The sequence below is a fragment of the Trichoderma ghanense genome (genome assembly GCF_004382785.1).
Source record: "Trichoderma ghanense strain CCMA-1212 chromosome Unknown scaffold_3, whole genome shotgun sequence".
Lineage (NCBI taxonomy): Eukaryota > Fungi > Ascomycota > Sordariomycetes > Hypocreales > Hypocreaceae > Trichoderma > Trichoderma ghanense.
Window position 1 is genome coordinate 2,352,922 of NW_027395666.1, and position 14,213 is coordinate 2,367,134.

The 14,213-nt window shown below is 50.9% G+C and overlaps 4 protein-coding genes across 4 annotated transcripts; 1 reads left to right on the forward strand and 3 right to left on the reverse strand.

Moving 5' to 3' along the window:
- Nucleotides 1-2,221: 2,221 nt before the first annotated feature.
- CCMA1212_004121 (uncharacterized protein) lies at nt 2,222-3,050 on the forward strand (the record flags this gene model as incomplete). Its single annotated transcript, XM_073701439.1, has 2 exons — nt 2,222-2,649; nt 2,729-3,050. 2 exons carry the CDS (start codon nt 2,222-2,224, stop codon nt 3,048-3,050), a joined length of 750 nt encoding a protein of 249 aa, XP_073560784.1.
- Nucleotides 3,051-3,368: 318 nt separating this feature from the next.
- On the reverse strand, nt 3,369-4,579 carry CCMA1212_004122 (uncharacterized protein; the record flags this gene model as incomplete). Its single annotated transcript, XM_073701440.1, has 3 exons — nt 3,369-3,949; nt 4,043-4,466; nt 4,559-4,579. 3 exons carry the CDS (start codon nt 4,577-4,579, stop codon nt 3,369-3,371), a joined length of 1,026 nt encoding a protein of 341 aa, XP_073560783.1.
- A 1,902-nt stretch (nt 4,580-6,481) lies between these two features.
- On the reverse strand, nt 6,482-7,989 carry CCMA1212_004123 (uncharacterized protein; the record flags this gene model as incomplete). Its single annotated transcript, XM_073701441.1, has 5 exons — nt 6,482-6,631; nt 6,678-7,220; nt 7,376-7,443; nt 7,579-7,791; nt 7,974-7,989. The coding sequence occupies 5 exons, from the start codon at nt 7,987-7,989 to the stop codon at nt 6,482-6,484; spliced, it is 990 nt and encodes a 329-aa protein (XP_073560782.1).
- Nucleotides 7,990-8,936: 947 nt separating this feature from the next.
- On the reverse strand, nt 8,937-9,578 carry CCMA1212_004124 (uncharacterized protein; the record flags this gene model as incomplete). Its single annotated transcript, XM_073701442.1, has 3 exons — nt 8,937-9,063; nt 9,121-9,344; nt 9,423-9,578. 3 exons carry the CDS (start codon nt 9,576-9,578, stop codon nt 8,937-8,939), a joined length of 507 nt encoding a protein of 168 aa, XP_073560781.1.
- Between the last annotated feature and the right edge of the window lie 4,635 nt (nt 9,579-14,213).

Here is a 14,213-nt window from a genome sequence, read left to right on the forward strand (position 1 = left end):
AAGGGTTGTGTCTTGTCCTTAACAGATCACTGGCCGATACCCGCGCTCGGAGTCATGATGCAGTAATCGCGGGAGTTTTTGTGTCATTTTGTCTTATCATAATATCCACTGCGGTGAGCAGGGTTGGGGGAGGAGAGAACGACAACTAGCTGGCGAAAGAGAAAAAGAAAGGAGAAGGCAAAGAACGGTATGAGGAACAACTGGAACAATGAACAATGCCTCGAGCACTCAGTGTATAATTTGCGAAATAATTGGCTATGGTCAGTCTTCCATAGAAGCAAGTGGCCGGAGATTCGGAATAGAATGAATCATGAGAAATGCCCAAAGATGGGTTGGCATATTCACGTCGTCTTCTGGTTGCTGCTGTGAACGTGAGGCAATAAGTGAATAGTAATGATCAGGTGCACATGGTGCGAGCTGTTGATCGAGATGCCTCCTTTGACCTAGTGTTTTGCATGACGAGTCGCACAAAAGCCTCTTACATACCTCAATGCCTTCGGCTACTCTATTTCAGACAAGAACGTTACAAACATGGAGTCTACCTGGTATGTATCTCCTTGCCTGTCACCAAACCATATGGAAACGTCGTAAAGGAAATGGAGAATCTGGAAAGCATTCGTCATGCCTCGTTGTGGACATGAATACATATGCACTGCGCCTCAACCGTGTCTCATGGTGGTCGACACCGAACTCGCGCGTCAACATCAGCACGTCCCAGATTGACAAGGAAGAAAGGACGGCGGCCGAGGAGCCGCAACAGACAACAAATCCATCCCTCGCCCCCCCCCGAAATATGAATTCACATGCCAGACATGCTTCCTGAAGACCGAGCATGAAGGAGAAGAGCGTATTCTTTAGCCGCCAGAAGAACCTAGTAGGAGGACGCATAAACGGGACAAAACCCCACGAGGTCTCATGACTTCCCCAGAGGCCGATCTGCCGGCCCGTTTCCCATCTGGGTATCGAGCGGCTAATATCAATGCACCTTTTTTTGACAGGAGAAGGGGTTGGATTGCGGGGTACTTGGCAGCCGAGCTGGGGAAGGAAATCGAAGCGAGAGATGGAAGAAGAAGAAGAGCGGGTTCGTTGCTCGTTTCATGCGGAGGAGCTGCCAGTTGTGCATGAACTACAGCACAGAGGAGCCACAATGACGCCGTACAACTCTCCGGACTCAGCCTCGAAACTCATTCCATCGCATAACTACCTCAACTGAATCGTAGCTGCCAGGGGGAGTTGTCGCGGGATGTTTCGACTTCTCTTAGGCTGGTCCGTACAACACACTCATACTCAACTCCGAGGGTGTTCACGGCCCGCAAATGCCGTCTAAGGGCACACAGCTTCTCGGCTTCTTCCTTGGCTTCTCTTTGGCCATTTTGGCTTGTGATGCCGAGAACAACGTCTGGTCCTCAAATTTGAAAGCGATGAGGGGGGAAATACTGAAGGTGCCTTGCGATAGGTCTCTTGTGTTTGAGTGCGTGTCTATGCATCGGCCAATCAACTATAGCGAGCCCCGTGACGATCGTGAACCCTTGTCTGAAGTGGACAGAGCTAAAGTCTAGAAGCTGGCTGGCAAGGGGGATCGCCGAGATCTCGTCGCTTCAGAACTGTCAGTGCTCGAGTTCAAAATCTCCATCTATTCATTAACGAGTCATTTCAGACGATCAGGGACCAATGCGAATACAGACAGAACTCGACTACATCACCACTTTCCATAGTGCCAGTTCTTCAGAACCAACAGAAGCCATAATGACAGCGGAACTTTCCCACAACCCCAGATTGAAAACGCTCCGTCCTGCATAGTCAGTCACACGCATGGCTTCTGGGTCCCGCCATTGGCACCGTCTCACTGGCGGACCGGCGAAGCGCCGCATCGCGAAGGGGGAGAAAGACGGCACTCCAGTCCGGATCTGGAAGGTTGTCCTTTTGCGGTGGAGGATGAGTGGCCCGAGAGGGTGTTGCAGGGTGAGCCTTGACTCGTCAATTAGAACTTTGGGGGGCCGAGAATGGAGTCGAGAGATCTATTGTCTGCTGCAGGGTTTGTTAGTATATCGTGGAGAAAGCATGTGCTGCGGAGGAGCCTTCTATCTAGACAACATGACGAGTATATAAAGAGTCCTGAATTGACTCGGGGCTCTACTTCCTCTCGGTCATTCTCTGGTGTCTTGGAACAAGCAGCCTGTCCATCCCTCAGCGTCTTCACTTGCAGAAATCCACTTACAAGATGCGGTCCTTGGCCATTCTCACCACCCTCCTCGCAGGCCACGCCTTTGCGTACCCAAAGCCAGCCCCCCAGTCGTCAGTCAGTCGCAGGGACTGGCCCACAATCAACGAGTTTCTCTCTGAGCTGGCCAAGGTCATGCCCATTGGCGACACCGTCACGGCAGCCTGCGACCTCATCGGCGACGGTGAAGATGCCGCTGCTTCCCTCTTTGGCATTTCCGAGACGGAAAACGATCCTTGCGGTGACGTGACTGTCTTGTTCGCTAGGGGAACTTGCGATCCTGGAAATGTTGGTGTGCTTGTTGGGCCTTGGTTCTTTGAGTCACTGCAGACTGCGCTCGGAAGCAGGACTTTGGGTGTTCAGGGAGTTCCGTATCCTGCGAGCGTGCAGGGATTCCTGTCGGGAGCCGTTCAGCCTGGCATTGACATGTAAGTCTCGCAACATGGCAACTCCTTCACAATACACCCCCCCAGAGCAACAACCTATATACTAACTATTGATGTAAAGGGCCAACCAGATCAAGTCTGTCCTTCAAAGCTGCCCCAACACCAAGCTCGTCCTCGGAGGCTACTCCCAGGGAAGCATGGTCGTCCACAACGCGGCTAGCAACCTCGACGCCGCGACAATGTCCAAGGTCAGCGCCGTGGTGCTCTTTGGCGACCCTTACAACGGCAAGCCGGTGGCCAACTTTGACGCGGCCAAGACGCTGGTTGTGTGCCATGATGGAGACAACATTTGCCAGGGTGGTGACATTATCTTGTTGCCGCATTTGACGTATGCTGAGGATGCGGATACCGCTGCTACTTTTGTGGTACCTCTTGTTTCTTAAGCCTCCCAAGGTTTCACCGAAGAGGTGGTGCGATTGCTCAAGTATTGGAAATGGGCGAAACCAAAAGTGATCAAGGGATGTATATAGCCAGACCCCTTGATGGCTCTGTATATAGTAAGCAAGCGTTTGTCAAATACAAAAGTCATATTTGAAGCAACTCCCTACAAATACTCGGGCGTGAACAATCATATAAGGCCAACCCAATTCATTTCTCGTTTAATCCAAGCATACAAGGTTCTAGTCCCTCCCCCGCAAGAGACATGAAATGTTGTCTCTCATGTTTTAGATGTTAGAACTGCACTATACAGACGATGAAGCTTACCTGCGGCCGGTAAGCTCAAGGTAATGCTCAACGACCGAAACAACCATCTCCTCAAAAGACTTAAACTTGAAGCCAAACTCCTTCTCAGCCTTTGTTGAGTCGACATGCACCGGAATCGAGACAGGCCGAGGCACAGACTCGAACTTGAAGACGCCGTCCGCATAAGCCTCCGGAAAGCGCCTCTTGACAATCTCAAAAGTCTCAGCCCAGTCAACGGACTCGTTGGGGTGAGCACAAGCCAGATAGTCCTGGTTTCCCTTGACACTTGGCCCCAGGGCAAGGACATGCATGTTTGCAACGTCTGCAAGGTGGACGACGGCGCCGGGAAGAGGGTCACGGGACTGGCCGAGGAGAGGGTCCATGATGATGCCGTTGGTGCCCTTTGCGATGTTGGCCGGGTCAGTGACGGTGTCGTCGCGGCCGATAACGAAGACGGGGAGGATGTTGACGATGGAGAAGGCGGGCTTCTTGTCGGCGATGAACCTCTCCGTGGCCTGGAGAGCGAGGGCTTTGGAGGCTACGTAGGCGGCGATGCTGGAGGCAAAGGGGCCTTCGGTGTTGGAGGCACGGGTCTGCTCTGCACGGGCAAGTCAGAATTTGACGCTTTTTTGAGGAATAGCAGGAGGGAGGGGGGGAATGGGCTGCATATGCTGGGAAGAGAGCCACATACCGTTGATCTTGGTTCCCGAGGCCAGTGCCTCGAAGGAGGCAATGGATAGGACAGACGCGGTGATGACAATCTTTTCGATCCCAGACACCTTGATTGCAGACTCCAGAATGCCAACCGTGCCCTGGACGGCGGGCTGGATGATCTCGGCTTGGCAGGCCTCATCACCCTCCACTGTCGGGGAGGCCAGGGGCGAAGCAACGTGGACTACATATTTGACGCCCTTGACAGCTTCGTCATAGGCACCGGGAACAGTAATGTTGGGAACAGTGATACTCTCCACCTGTGAGAGGTAAGGGGCAAGAGGCTCGAGGCTCGAGATGCGTTCGAAGCCGGCCTGGGTGCGGACAGCGGCGCGGACCTTGTAGCCAGCCTTGACGAGTTCGACGAGAGTCTTGAAGCCGATCATGCCAGTGGCACCGGTGACCTACATAAATAGAGGGTGGGATTGTTAGTTGGGGAAGGGGTGGAGAATATGTGTGTATATCCGTGTTGCTTCGGCTTGAGAGTGGGACTTACGAGGACAAGATCGCCAGCCATTGTGACGGAGCTGTGTGAAAGATTGGGGTTGGACATGTCGTTTGTTGCTTTTTTTCAGCTTGTTCCCTGCTTGTGTATGGGTATTGTGTGTGGAGGAAGCCGGTTTGAGTCTGAAGAGGGAGATGAGATGCTCAACGTCGCCGGTTGGCGCCATCTTTATATCTCCATCCTTCGGAGCCATTATTAACCATACTGCAGACACTGCGTGACCGTAAGAGTACAAGGATCGCGTATGCACCAAGCTTTACACTTATCGGATACCCTGATTTGTAAAATAACCCGGGGTCATAACTACTGTAGTTTTCATCGTGGAGTCCGTGATACTCGTGGGCAAACGCAAGGCATGTAAATCCGAGAGCCCTAGCCAGATGCAGTCCGTAGATGATGGAGAACCTGCTTCAGCGTTGAACGATGCGGTAACCACCTCGTTCTAGAACAAAGCATTTTCCACAAGAGATGTCTCCAATGGGGTTACCGTAATGGAGTCCTCACAATGACTCGCATTTCTCAGCTCTGCCCGGCTCTCCTTACAAATACCAGGCGCCTCCACCTGGAGTTGAAGCAGAATTGCGCAAGTCCCGCCTGCGGTCTTATCGAAGCGCCGCAACACCGCAACACCGCAGCGGGCTTCACTACCCCTTGAACTGCCACCTTATTCCGTCATGAGGGCACGTCAAATATGACCGCAATGGATGAAATTGCAGAATCCGGAGAACTGCGTCCCGCAATCGAGCAATAGTGCATGACTCTCGCCCTTGAAAGCCTGGAATTACAAAGCAGAATCATCATGTCGATTCCTTTCCGCGCGCCCTTGGGCATCAGACTTTGGTAGTTGTCACTTGGCTTCTGACGATTTGATCCTCATTGATCTACAGTGCGAAGGCTTTTCGAGGGGCCACTACTGCCCAATTTGGGCATAATCTAGATTCATGTATATATATATATCACAGCCCAAGAGAAACAAGAGTGGACGAGAGAAAGCGCCGCCGAAGGCTTAGGCCGCCGAGCTGAATAAATGTAAGAAAGGAGTCTGTCCCTGTGCGTGCTCTGAGGACGCCCGTAATGCGGACAACGTACCTGACAGGGCATATCAACGTCTGTGGTGTTCTTGACGGAATCACGATCGACAGCGTTGCGTTGTCGTTGAAGGAATCTTTGTACTTTGTAGTATGCTTATGCTTATTTGAAGTTGGTTGCGTTGGTGGCTGTTGATCGATCGAAACGACTGGTTTGACTTGCTTTACTTCTTGTAGGCTGCAGTAGCCAGATGGTGACAATAAGTGCTGTTGCCATAGGAATTGGGCAAGCTCTAGTATACAGCTTTATTGAAGGCTGAAGCGAAATAAGGGCCTCGGACAGAAACCTGTGGCTGAATCCGGACCGGTGACAGTACTGGTAAACTGCTAGAAGTTAAAGCTGACAGTGTTTGCTCCCCAACTCTAAGAAGAGACAACGCTTACCAGATAGAACTGAGACATACAATACCATGTTACAAGAGCCGAGATCAACCGACTGTCGGAACAGAGCTATACTTCAAGTTGATCATGACTTATAGATGTAAGGGGGAAATGACTAAATTAGTGAGCTAGTAGTTGATTTTCCTCAAACTGACGTTCACTGCAGGTTGTGCGGTAATTGGCGGGAGTATCGGCCTCTGCCGTCTTATTCAGCTGATATACCTAGATAGCTGCAATGCACAGAGATCGTTTCCAGGAGATAACCGGATGGCGGTCCAGATCCTAACTAGCTTTGAGTTGAACAGTTTCCTTATTTTCTTACCCACCAATCACATGTAGGCAGGCAGCGAACACCATGTGAAAACTCCCGCAATAAGCCCCATCTTGTAAAACAATAGATCCCGGCCAATCACCTCGGGGACTCCGGTAAAACCATTCCCTGCGCCTACTTTAGGCATCGGTTCTTCAGCGGATGTAACCAGGCAACTCGTCCCATAAAGGGCTCTTCTGCGTCCAGAAAGTCAAAGGCTAACCGTTGCTTCCAGACCGGCGTCTGCACCATGTTGATGATGTTGTAGTTCACAAAAGTTTGGAGCTATTAAGACGCGGCCCAGATGATAGTACCACCAATTAGCCCAGACCCGTATCCGCGCCGTGTGAGCAGATAGAGAGGCATCGAATGCCAGGTCCCCCCATTGTTGAGCTTGATACGCCTTATACATGGCCTCCAGTTCAGAGACGCTGGGATTGCTGGAACAAGCAAGCAGCTGTCGCAGATTGTTGACCAACGAGACAACATCTTGAATTCCACTCTGATAGCAATAGCCCAAGCCCGCGTTGGGACAGAATTTGTGTATCGAGTCTCCCACGAGGGCGATCCGGCCCCAGCCCCAGTTGTTGCAGATGCCCTCCTGCAGATCCGACACGCCGGTTGTCATTCTCTCGGCCAAGACATCCTTCACCTTGAGACTGTCCGTGAGGGGATAGTCGGCAAATCTGCCTGCCATTGCTTCGACATCTTTCTCGCCGTAGGTGGTTCGCGCGGTTGTTGGCTGTGGAAGCTTTTCGTACAAGAATATCCATCCACGCTCCTTGCCAGTCGCAAACATGATGGACTTGTCCTTGCTCTGCGTCTCGAAAGCTGCTCCTGGCTCGATGGGCCTCTGAAACTCGACCACATACATCTGTAAGACGTTATAAATGGCGCTTCTGAATCCCATGGGGCACGGGGCTTTGTCTCTAGTGCGAGTCTTCTCATGATATGTCGTGTTCTGCTGTGTACGCCGTCTGCGCCCATCACCATGCCCCCCTCATATTGGGCGCCGTCGTCGCATAATACTTTAACTTCGTTGTCTGTCGACCGGATATCGATGACATTTTTGCCTTGTAGGAACTTGGACTTGGCCTCTACGGGTAGTTGATCGTACAGAGATTGCACAAGCTCTGCTCTGTGAAAGACGAGCGGACGGGTGCCGAAGCTGAGAGTATCGCCCGCGATAAGTCTCAAGGTGGACAAGAAGGAAGATCGTCAGGGGCGCTTACTCCTTTTGCATCCATCGAATACATTGCAGGCCGTGAATCTGTGACCGCTCTGTTTGATTGTATGCCGAAGGATCACTTCTGAGGCAAGGCCTTGCAGCCCGTTCAACACGCCAAGTTGGTGAAGAACTCGCAAGCTGGGCGGTGCTAGAACGAGGCTGGCTCCGACGTCAATGGCGTCTGTGCTGTTGCGTTCGAGGACGACGAAGTCTATTGCTGTCTTGTACAGAGCATGTGTTTTTGTCAGATTTTGACATGACCAAAGAACTGCAACATGAGGCGGCAGCAGCGCTATATGTGCAAGAGATAGAGATAATGGCATGTCAAAAAGGAGACCCGATGCATAGTGAAGAGGCCTCATACTTTGCGGAACAAGTGGATGCCGTTTGGGTACGCACTGGGGTTACAGCACATCTTGGCTCCGAGACATTCGCCACAGCACGGCATCCGGACAGTCAAATGCATCTTCGTGTCGAGTTGCACAGAGTTCTGAGCCACTTTGGCCGGATACTTCTATTCACACACTGCCGCCTCTTACTATTTGGCCCCTCGTTTATGAGATCTTCTTTGGAGGCAATTATGCAGAGCTGCCAGGAACGAAGCCAAGCTCAAATACACGGACAAATCCTCAGCTCTTCACAGGCAAATTAACCTACACTATCATGCCAAGACTACTGGAATACAATGATCGAAGTCCTGAGCTACATTGCACAACCTTGCATTAAAAGAGATGGGAAATTACAAGAAACACTATTCTCCGAGATCGGAATCGTGGTTTCGACATCTACATGTCCTTCTTTCTTGTGGTTCGATGCTATCCAGCTATAAAGGATCCGCTTCTTGCTTGTCTAATGAGCCATTGACCTCTTCATCGTGACAATAGCTTGGCGATTCATGACAACTGGAGAGCGCCACTCGGAACTGCATCATGTGATAATCGTGCCATGGAATAGCTTTTGAGAACAGAGCTGCATGTCAAATCACCAAGAACGCTGCGTCAGGTCTAGTGTATCAGGTATCATTTCTATGTATCATTAACGACAGACGTAGAGCAGAGTGTAGCTGTGGTATCAAAACGACCGAATCTATCCATTACCTCATTAACCATTATCCATGCCTCCATTCCCGTTCGCAACATCATTAGACACGGGAGTCCACACACTTCCAAGGTCCCCATTCGCTCTGCTTCGTAATGGTATCTTTCTATTCGTAAAACGATCCTTGTCGTCGAGAGTTATTGGCTGGTCTGGACTGCCATTGTGCTGTAGATGAACTATGCGAGCGCGGGGACCTGGGACTCGCATATAAGAGCAGGTGGTCTTTCTCGGTTCATCTATGCATGTTTGCATGTCTATTGTGATTTAGACAGTTGCGTCAGAGGGGCGACCGGCGGAGAGCTCCTTGTTGTGAGGAGCAGCAGCAGCAGAGGTAGCGTACTCTGCACGGAGAAGGATGAGCTCAACCAGGGTGTTGCAGAGAAGGAAGAAGCTGTAGGCGCATGTTAGAGACTCATTCTTCTCTCAGATGATAGTCGAGAGCACTTACAAAGCGATGAAGTTGAAGGCGTCAATGGCCTTCTTGCGGGCGCAGTGGCCCTCGCCAGGCTGGCCGAAGCTGCACTTTCCGCTGCTCCAGTCCTGCGAGGAGAAGATGAAGGAGGTGAGCCAGAGGTAGGAGAAGATGAGGTTGAGGGGGGCCAGGTGGCCGCGGTATTTGCCGACGAGGGGCAAGACGGCACCAACGAGCCAGAAGCCAAGAGTAATGGTGGCCTAGTTACCACACGCGTTAGTATTTGTCTGACGGAGTCGAGCCGGGTATGGGAGTGTAAGTGTGTTCGAGAGACATACAATGACTTCCTGGTAGACAATGTTCACGCCGCGGTAGTCGTACTTGTGGAGGAACCAGGATACCAGGCCGGTGACGATGGCTGATGAGGCGAGGATCATCAGGTGGTTGAAGAAGGCGATGAATCGCAGGGTGGCGTGCGTCAAGTTGGCGAACATTGTGGCGGTGCTCCTTGCAAGCTGTAGTGATAGGTGTTCTTCAGGCTGATGGTGTTTTTGGGTATCAAAGTATTAAGAATGTAGATTATGGGTATCAATTTGAGATGCTTTTGTTCTAAGCTGGTGCCTGCCTGCCGAGATGATGCTGAAGCTGATGCTTTGAAGCTGGACAGCATCCATGATACGCTGAGCGAACAACCTCATTTATATCCTTCTCATGACCAACCTCACCCACGATAGTTCCCGCCGTTCGTCGGATACTAAGTCATCTGATGATTTGCCTCTCCCGCATGAAGAAAAACATCGAAAAAGTTCGAAAAATCACTACTTTGCTGCAACGACGTCATAGCAGGCCACTTCTCGCGATGCCGAACGACTCACAAAACGGTGCAGGCATCGTATGGGACCATCTGCCGGCTTCCCGGGAGCTCCGGCAGTTCGAATGCATCTCCACCGGACTAATGCAGCACCCACCAGAGGCCGCTCGCTTCTCTGCTCTTCTGGGGCCGTTGAGCGGCCCTCTTCTGGGATTCGTTGCTTGGGCTGCTTTTGGGCTGCAAAGTGCTTTTGGGCTTTGCATCAGGCAAGGTGATGTTTTGTTGCGTGTTAGCCGAGGGCACGCGGGTGCGTTGAAGGGCTTGGCTGGTTGAATGGCTGAGGGGAGGGGAATCGATGAAGTGATGGAGACAAGAATCTCTCGAATTGGCTGCGTGTGAACAGAGAGACGCATGCATGTTTCATTGGCTCGGCACATTTCGGAATTGTGATGTCTTCCACGAAGCACTGGCGAGCTGGAAATCGCAAGATCCAAACAAGGCATTGAGCTATCATGAATCAGCTAGTATGGCATCTTTGACCTCGCCCGGAAAAGCTGAAGCTCGACTTGCAAGAAACGGCTCACCAGTAAGCATTCCATGTCTGTTGGAGAAGAGGCAATCCTTGAATCGGAACTCGCCGCCTGATTAGCAGCGAGAGTTGCCGAATCGTAGAGCTGCCCGTGAATCGACCTGATTCGCCGGACCGGAATCGCCTCCTTCTAGCTTTTTCTAGGACGAGGTTCGGTGATGGCTCGGATATGCCACCATTTGTGATGCTCATTCCCGGGACAACAGCCAATACAGAGGAACTGCCAACAATGCAACAATGGAAGCTCTTGAAGTTCGTGATTACACTGTGCTGTCCCTTGACCACTGTATCGACGTGGTTTTCATGGCCCAAAAGGTAATCAGAACAGCACCCTTTCTCAGTGACCTTTTCCCCAGAGTCCCGACACCACATCGATATAGTCCCTTCAGGTCCCTAACAGTTCTTGAAGCTCGTCACTCGTGACCCGCTGGTGGGGTGCCCAGATGCTGCACGAATTCGCTTGTTATGGCGATCATTCATAGTGGCGACGGCTATCGGCTTTCTTTCCATCGGCTTCCCGTACCAGTGACATACTCCAAACTATTAAAATCACGAGTCATTAATGGCTCTATTTGCCTCTGATGGGTTGCATCTCAGTTCTCGCAGGGTTGTCATGCATGTGATAGAGGGAGGAGTGATTCCGCAGGTTCCGATGGAATCCCAATTGCAGCCTGCAACATGGAGGCACAAACAAGCCAGCCAACTGACTTGAATCATCTATCCAAATGCCACATACATGCTCTTTCATCATGAAATCATCGATTTCTTGTCAGTGATGGGTAGCAATAAACCTCTCGGCATCGGCTTCTTGAAGCTGTCACTTGCATGGCTTAGGAACTTTAATCCACGCTCAGAACGTGTCAGGGGCGGTCATGGCTGCGAACGACGGCATGAAGGTTGAGACAATACTTTTCATCTCCTAGATTGCTTGAACGATGGAGTAACGAAGTTAGGGAGAAAGTTCACAGACGACTTGATCGACGACGGTCATTTTAAGCATAAGACGAGAGGCTGGTGCCACAAAGTCAAATCGTCGCCACCCACATCAGAAAGGCTTGCGATCATTACGATACAAGTGATACAGGAGTTCGAGTAAACTAACACACTCGGTACTTGAGAAGCAATACGAGGCCAACTCGGGCGAATTGCGCTTGAGCTGCCGTACAAGAGAGGATGAGGACATGCCCTCCCGCGACATTCATCAATATCAGCACTCTCATATCCTCTCCATCACACCAAAACCCAGGCACGTTGCGCCTCCCCCCCACACCCCCCGCAACATTCAAGAACCCAGTATGAGAAAGCAGAGAAACGCCAGCGTTCTGGATCTCCTGATTGGGCCTGACGCTGGACAGCTGCAGCTACGGTCCACCTAGAGGAGTAACCGTCCACTCGAGAGGGCAAACAAGACCCGTTACAGCCTACTCATACGTTCTGTTGGACGAGAGTTTCCCATCGCTTGTTCTCCAGTTCTCTGCGTTACGCAGACCTTGTTGCCGTTAACTAGGTCGTTTTATATCTACATAGAGTAGAGTCTGTCCTCGCTTGCATCATTAGCTTATATAGCTTGTTTATTTAAATTAGTTGGGTATATTTAGAAGCTTATCTTAAAAGCTAATTATTATAAACTAGATATATTTAATTATTAATATATTCAAAAATAACCTTTTTATCTATCAATAGAGTTAGCCTCTAGTATTTCACCTTGCAGTCCTAAGGTCTAAGTATACTCACTTCTAGGGAATGGTCCCCACTGGCTCCCATCTTCAGACAGATAGACCTTAAAGGCCCCGTTGACCGTCTTGCTTTGCATTTCCCCAGCCGGACCGGGTGCCCGACGGAAGTTGTTGAGTCGTGCACACACGCGGAGCATGCTGGCTGCCGCGACAGTGACAATGGCTCGTCCAAGACAGGCGTGAGGACCCCAGCCATGATGGATATAGAGTTCATCCGGCCGATCCAATTTGATTTGGTCCGGATCAGGGAACTTGGAAGGATCTCGGCCGGCAGTGATAAAGTCAGTAAATATGGTGTCTCTGGTGCTAACGGACACCGTGACTGAGCCATCTTGAACCTTGATTTCATTACCGTCCGGGATGCGAATCAAGCCAAAGGCAGGCGTAGACAAACGAAATCTATTCTTCTCAGTCAGTATGCGCCCAGTTACATTACTTGGAGTGAGTATCATACCCTTCCAAAGCGTACTTCTTCAGCTTCTCAAAGGCCTCTGGCTCATCGGACAGCGCAAGCTTCCTTATATCAGCCCAGTGTGAGTAGTACTCGTCGGACAAGTATAAGTCAAGCATTTGCGCCCACTATAATCTGGGATTAGACAAGAGCAACTGTTGAGAGATGGTCCATAGCACATACTCCTTGGGCCTGAGTGGCGGATGCGGCAGCTGCAGTGGGGATGATTGTCCACACGGTCTCATCAACACTTTGTCCGGTACGGAGCAGTCTTTCAACCAGTTGTTCCCCGTAGCTGCCAAGAGTATTAGCGGAATTGGTATGGAACAATTGTTTCAAAGAGGGGAAACGTCTCGTTTTGATGTTAGTGACGACCTCCTGCATCACCTCTCCCATTCTCTTTGTTTCCCTGGCAGCCACAACCCGATTCTTGAACGACTTTGTCGTATCCAAGTCGAGGAAGACGTAACCGAAGAGGCTACGGAGCGCATCGGCCAGTGCCTCCTCTGTGTAGCTATTTGGTCCTCCCCCGTTGCTCTTCATCGGGATACTAAAGAAGTGGCCGACAAATGTTGCATGCGCAATGTTTCCGACGCTCGGCACGTTAGCATATTATGTGCGTCATTCGCGATCGCCAACTTACTCTTTGACCACGTCGACTTGGTATGACCCCCCAATCCTATGACTGTTTTGGCGAATAAGCTTCGCAGTTACCTGCTCGTAAAACTGCTTGACCTGTTCCAGGCCGTTTTCGGGACTGTAGAGACACTTCTGGACCACAACTCTTTGCTGTGCGTTAGCAGGACTGTCGCCGCTAAGCATATAGTCATGGTGAGTGAGCTGAAATGTATGCGGACCCCCTATCGAGCTGTTAGTCGCCGCAGCTTTGGGCTAAATAGAGGGGTCTGGGAGGGTTGAGAAACTAACAAGGTACGCGGAAGTGCGCCTGATCTTCTAATACATTAACAACGCCTTGCCAGGTAGTTATCGGTTTCGGAGGACCAATGAACATCGGCTTGTCGAAGTCTAGATCCTGCGAAGTTCCGAGCTTGTCGAAGGTTTCCTTATTTCCCTCTGGAGTAGTAAAGGGATACAGAGCAAACACACTATTTGCTCGATACCAGCCAGGGAACGCCCTCATTAGGAGCTTGTACATCACTCCGCCCCCGGCGACATCATGATCGGAACTAGCTTCATTAAACCTGACTTGATGTTAGCAGCAATACAAGCCAAGTTATTAACATCACTCACCCGAAATTCGTCAGGTTCGAGGGGCTGTAGTCAACAGAATAGAATCTGTCTCCACGAACCAGGGCGACAGCATCCGAAAGGATAGCAAAAGAGGTCGTAAACCCTGGGCACAGTCCGGATCCTGGGACCATTGGCTTCTTGGCATCCTCAGCCAATAGTCCTGGATACAGTTCGATGTCGTCAGGATGCCCATAGAGGGCTTCGACTGTGTTACCAAGTCAGCATGGGAGTTCTAACTTATTAGAAATCATTCGTCTTACGGGCTTCAGCAACAGAGGGATCCGTGGTCAC